The 5321-nt window shown below is 50.5% G+C and overlaps 1 protein-coding gene across 1 annotated transcript in view; it reads left to right on the top strand.

Moving 5' to 3' along the window:
- Positions 1–5001: 5001 nt before the first annotated feature.
- The window catches only part of MARCH4 (membrane-associated ring finger (C3HC4) 4, E3 ubiquitin protein ligase), a 115685-nt gene continuing 115365 nt past the window's right edge, over positions 5002–5321 (top strand). The window contains exon 1 of the mRNA XM_010861160.1: positions 5002–5318. Coding sequence (XP_010859462.1) covers positions 5002–5318 — 317 coding nt within the window. The remainder of the gene's footprint in view (positions 5319–5321) is intronic.

Here is a 5321-nt window from a genome sequence, read left to right as displayed (position 1 = left end):
AAAACAGATATTCAGTCATGTATGAGAGCATTCACATAGGTGTGCATAGGATAAAGAGGAAAAATATGATAGCTTCACTGAAACAAAAAGGCCATCCATCACTCGTTCATTTTCTTTTTAATTTTTATTTATTTTTAATTTAAAAACAATTTAAAATTTTCTGAAACATTCATTTTCTTGATCACCCAGAAGACTTTAGGTGCCTTCAAGGATTCTTGCCTTCAAGGATTTCTGAGTCTTATAAAGGGAGATTGCTCAGTCGTGTCCGACTCTTTGCAACTCCATGGACTGTAGCCTACCAGGCTCCACTGTCCATGGGATTTTCCAGGCAATAGTACTGGAGTGGATTGCCATTTCCTTTTCCAGGGAACTTCCCGACCCAGGGATCAAACCCGGGTCTCCCACATTGTAGACAGATGCTTAACCCTCTGAGCCACCAGGGAAGTCGAATATATGATGAAATCATTATTAAAGACTAATTTGCACAATGTCAGAGGCAAGCACAAGGTAATGTGGAGCACAGAGAGTTTTCTTTGAGATAAGATGGATTTTTTTAAGCAAAGAAAATCTTTTCTGTAGCACAGTAGTCATGTTCATATGAATAAAATACATATTATTTTGGAGTTGTTAACAGCACCATCCTCTTCCAACTACTCACCTTGGCCCAGGTGTCAGCATCTGTGGTGGGTTCTGAGGCATGATTCAAGCAAGTAGCCACCCCGGGTTAACCAAGACCCATACTTAAATCCTTGCTCCTTAGAACTTGTAGGAAAGAATCATTGAAGGAGATGGCAGCAAAGGGATAGTTTTCTTGTGACTCATAGGGCTGTCAATGATATTTTGAAACAGAGGTTTTTGCATGCTACTCTGTCTATGGCTCCAACATTTTTAAAGGAGATGACTCATTGGGATAGTTTGTCCAAGTCTGTGACCTTGGCTTTGTGTGTGCGCACACACACACACACATGCATGGAGGCTGAAGACAGAGGGATTGGTTATGAGGAAAGGCAAGAAAGAAATCCTAAGTTTTAAATGACCAAAGCCCACAGCTGCTAAGTACTGAGTATTTGTACAGACCACTTTAAATTTTCCTTTTTCTTCACATTTAAGGACACTTTTCTATTCACTAGCAACTCATTGAGACGGATGGAGTAGGATGACATGAGTCAGAAGTAGAAATAAGAGAGGAAATTAACATCCATCTCAAATTATTTCTTGTCAGTGGCTCAGTGAAAGGCTCAAATAGAGGAGAAGCTGGAGACATTGGCTAAGATGAGGCTGTAATATTGCTCTGGATTCTTATGATTACAATTGAAAGAGGTCTATGGCTTGGAGTAATGATGGTTTTAGGCTTTCCTGATGGGAAATAGATGGGGAAACAGTGGAAACAGTATCAGATTTTATTTTTTTGGGCTCCAAAATCACTGCAGATGGTGATTGCAGCCATGAAATTAAAAGATGCTTACTCCTTGGAAGGAAAGTTATGACCAACCTAGAAAGCATATTCAAAAGCAGAGACATTACTTTGCCAACAAAGGTCCATCTAGTCAAGGTTATGGTTTTTCCAGTGGTCATGTATGGATGTGAGAGTTGGACTGTGAAGAAAGATGAGCACTGAAGAATTGATGCTTTTGAACTGTGGTGTTGGAGAAGACTTGAGAGTCCCTTGGACGGAAAGGAGATCCAACCAGTCCATCCTAAAGGAGATCAGTCCTGGGTGTTCTTTGGAAGGACTGATGCTAAAGCTGAAACTCCAATACTTTGGCCACCTCATGCGAAGAGTTGACTCGTTGGAAAAGACACTGATGCTGGGAGGGATTGGGAGCAGGAGGAGAAGGGGACGACAGAGGATGAGATGGCTGGATAGCATCACCGACTCGATGGACATGAGTTTGAGTGAGCTCCGGGAGTTGGTGATGGACAGGGAGGCCTGGCTTGCTGCAGTTCATGGGGTCACAAAGAGTTGGAAACAACTGAGCGACTGAACTGAACTGATGGCTCCAATGGTAAAGCATCTACCTGCAGTTAAGAAGACCTGGGTTTAATCCCTGAGTCAGGAAAATACCCTGGAGAAGAAAATAGCAATCCATTCCAGTATTCTTGTCTGGGAAATTCCACGGACAGAGGAGCCCGGCAGGCTACAGTCCATGGGGTTGCAGAGTCAGATACAACTGAGCAACTAACACAAATGACTTTGGTGAAAGTGGTCATAATCCACTCAACAAATATGTATTAAGTACCTGCCACATGCTATCATTGACCTAGGTGCATAGAATTTAAATGGACCCAGAAAAATTTCTGTCTAGAAATTTATATTCTAGAAAAAACTGGCAAAAATGGTGTTAGCATCTCTCCCTGTTAGAAATATTTTCTTCTCATGAGTTCCTAGTCATGTGAGGGACTTAGTCTCCATCAAGTCCCAGCATCAGTGCAAGAATCACAAAAATTTCTGTCTTTCAAAGTTTGCAGACTGGTATCTGCTTAAAATGTTTATATGAGCAGGGAAATGGGACTCTGGTTGAGATGTAGAAGTCTCTGTGTATGTGAGTTGAGGGGGCAGTAACAGTGTACAGCGGGAAGAAATTCTATAGCGGTGCCAACCACACTGATACACTCTCCCAAGCTGGGGGCAAATGTACGAGTTAGTACCCGAATGCTCCCCTCCACCCCACTTGCCTTTCTCTCTCTTCCACCACTTTGCTCCCTCCTCCTTTCCTTCCTAAATCCCTCCTTCTCCTTCCTTCCTTTTCGCCTGGTCCCTCCCCATCCCCTTCCCTCGAACAGTGCTTCCCTTCTCCCCTCTCTCCTTCTCCCTCTAGTCTCTTTCCCTCCTCAATCCCTCCCCGGCGTCTGCGTCAGGCCCCCACTTGCGTGACGCTCTGGGTCTGGGTGGGAGCTGTCCACTCGCCTAGGGTGCTGAATGCAGCAGCGGCGGTGGAGAGAGCTGAGAGCCGATTCTCTGCTCCAGGAACCTTGCTTCCAGACCTCGGACGGTCAGCTCACCGCCTGCCACCTCCCTTCCAGCACCACCCCTTTGGGAACTGAGCCAGGGGGGCAGCAGTCGCGGCGGGCGGGTGCTGAGCAACGGCGGAAGACGAGACAACACCTGGCAGCAGCCTGGAATCTGATTTGCTTCCTCTCGCCTTTTCAAAGAGATATATTTATACATGGTTTTTGGGGAGTCGCGAGGACCCAGCCGGAGTCAAGTGCTGGCTACCTCCCACCTCGGCCACGCTGCTTCGTTCCCCCCTCCCCACCCTTAGCTGGTACTGCAAACAAGCCTTACCTCGTTGCTTCTACGAAGAGAGGTAGCAACAGCGAGCCCAGCCAGCTAGAGGCAGCGGAGAGGAGGGAGGGGTTGGGAGGGGGGGCGCGCAGAGAGCCGACCGAGGCCGCCCTTGGTGGGGGTAGCAGGGGCAGAGCTGCCGTGAAGACCCGGCAGCCGCCCTTCTCCGCCCCCACCCCTCTAGAAGCGCTCTTTCCTGATTATTTGAGAACCGAATTATTCTTATTTCATTAGTATTATTTCATTTTTTATTACCCTTACTCCTCACTCCCCAGCCGCCCCCACCCCTACGCCTGCCTCGCCTCTGGTTGCATGGCAGCGCTGCCTGGGCTCGGGGGCTCAGAGCTGGCCCCCCGGGAAGGAGGAGGAGGCGGAGGATCATGAAGCCGGGAGTCTTGGCCGCGTCGGACGGCGAGCTGCAGCCAGAGGACGAGCCGGAGCGGCCCCCGCCCCGGAGACACCGGGACGCCACCGACAAGCAGTCACCGCTGCCGCCACAGCAGCATCGGTGGCCGCGGGCAGATCCGGAAAGAGAGAAGGAGGGCGACAGCGGCCCAGAGGAGCAACCCGAGAAGGCGAGGCCACTCACCCGCCCGGACCTGCCCTTCTACCGCCCCTTGCCCCTCGCCCCAAGGGACCTTTGATGGAGCCAGGGAAGGGGGCCGAGGGTTTACAGACTGCCACAGGGCTGGGCAGGGGGTTCTGATCATGTAACTACTCCCCCTAGTTCTCTCCCACACGCACGCCCCTCTTCTCTACCCCTTATCTCTGCTTCACTGCCTCCCACTCCCCAAACACACACCCTTCCTGTAGCCAGGATCTTAACGCTCAGGAAGGAGGTGGCTCTGCAAGGGTTAAACGATCTTTTCTGTTTTTCCCTTTCTTTTCCCCGTCCCCAGTCCCTGATTTTCCCACCTCTCTTCTCCTAATTGGCTTTCCCCTCTTCTGTGCAGCCCTTCCGCTGCAGAGGCAAAGCACAAGCCCCTTGCCCAGTATCACCTGGATCCCTTCCCCACCACCCACTGCTCTCTTAAAAACAACTCTGGTGCTTCTGGAGGTTAATTGCCCCAGTTTTCTGCCCAGGAGAATTGAAACTTCTCCCAACCTCCTCTCTTCCCCTCCTCACCTCCCCCAGGCCCTCAAAACCAACCTCCTGCTACCTAAGGGAAACTCTCTTTTCTCTCTAGCACATGCAGTCCTCAATTCTTCACTGAGCTAGTTTGCTCTAAGCCCAGCTCAGTACACTCCAAATTTTATTGATAACCTTCCTCACCCTTTTATATGAAGAAATTTCCCACTCCCTGGGAATTTGAGAAAAACCCAATAAGCCTCTTCCCAGGGAACTTTCTAACAGTCAGACTTTGATCTCAAGGCCCTAACAGCCCATCCTCAACTTTTTTTTCTATCCCCCTGCCTGTACCAGTGCTACCAGGTCAAAAGCAAAGAGGGAGACACGCTGAAAGCCTAAGGTTTGGGTAGAGGTAGGAGGGGCAAGACGATTTTTTGGGGCTGTCCAGGTAGAGTTCAGGACCAGTGACTCTCAGTTGCCAGTCCTGGGAGTCATTTATTTGCTACTTGGAGGGGATATAAGAGGAGCCAGCAAGAACGAAGACTCCCTCCATCATAACACAGACACACTGTGGACCCCCCAGACCATCCTATCCTCCGCAAAGACTCTACCTGCCCCTACCGGGCCCTCTGCTTCCACTGGGCACATGCTGATGCCCCTGAGTGGGCTGCTCTGGTGGTGGTGCTGCTGCTGTGCCTGGTACTGCTGTGGATTGTGCACCCCAGCTCCCCAGATGTTGCGCCACCAGGGTCTACTCAAGTGCCGCTGCCGTATGCTCTTCAATGACCTGAAGGTTTTCCTCCTGCGGCGCCCCCCTCCAGCGCCCCTGCCCATGCACGGAGAACCCCAGCCCCCTGGCTTGGCGGCCAACAACAACACCCTTCCGGCTCTGGGTGCCGGGGGGTGGGCAGGCTGGAGGGGCCCTCGAGAAGGGGTGAGCAGGGAGACCCCTCCCCTGCCACCTCC

Source organism: Bison bison, unplaced genomic scaffold (assembly GCF_000754665.1).
Source record: "Bison bison bison isolate TAMUID 2011002044 unplaced genomic scaffold, Bison_UMD1.0 scf7180017864471, whole genome shotgun sequence".
In the NCBI taxonomy this organism is placed as follows: domain Eukaryota; kingdom Metazoa; phylum Chordata; class Mammalia; order Artiodactyla; family Bovidae; genus Bison; species Bison bison.
The sequence above is the reverse complement of the archived record's forward strand: the minus strand, read 5'-3'. Positions and strand labels throughout refer to the sequence as shown.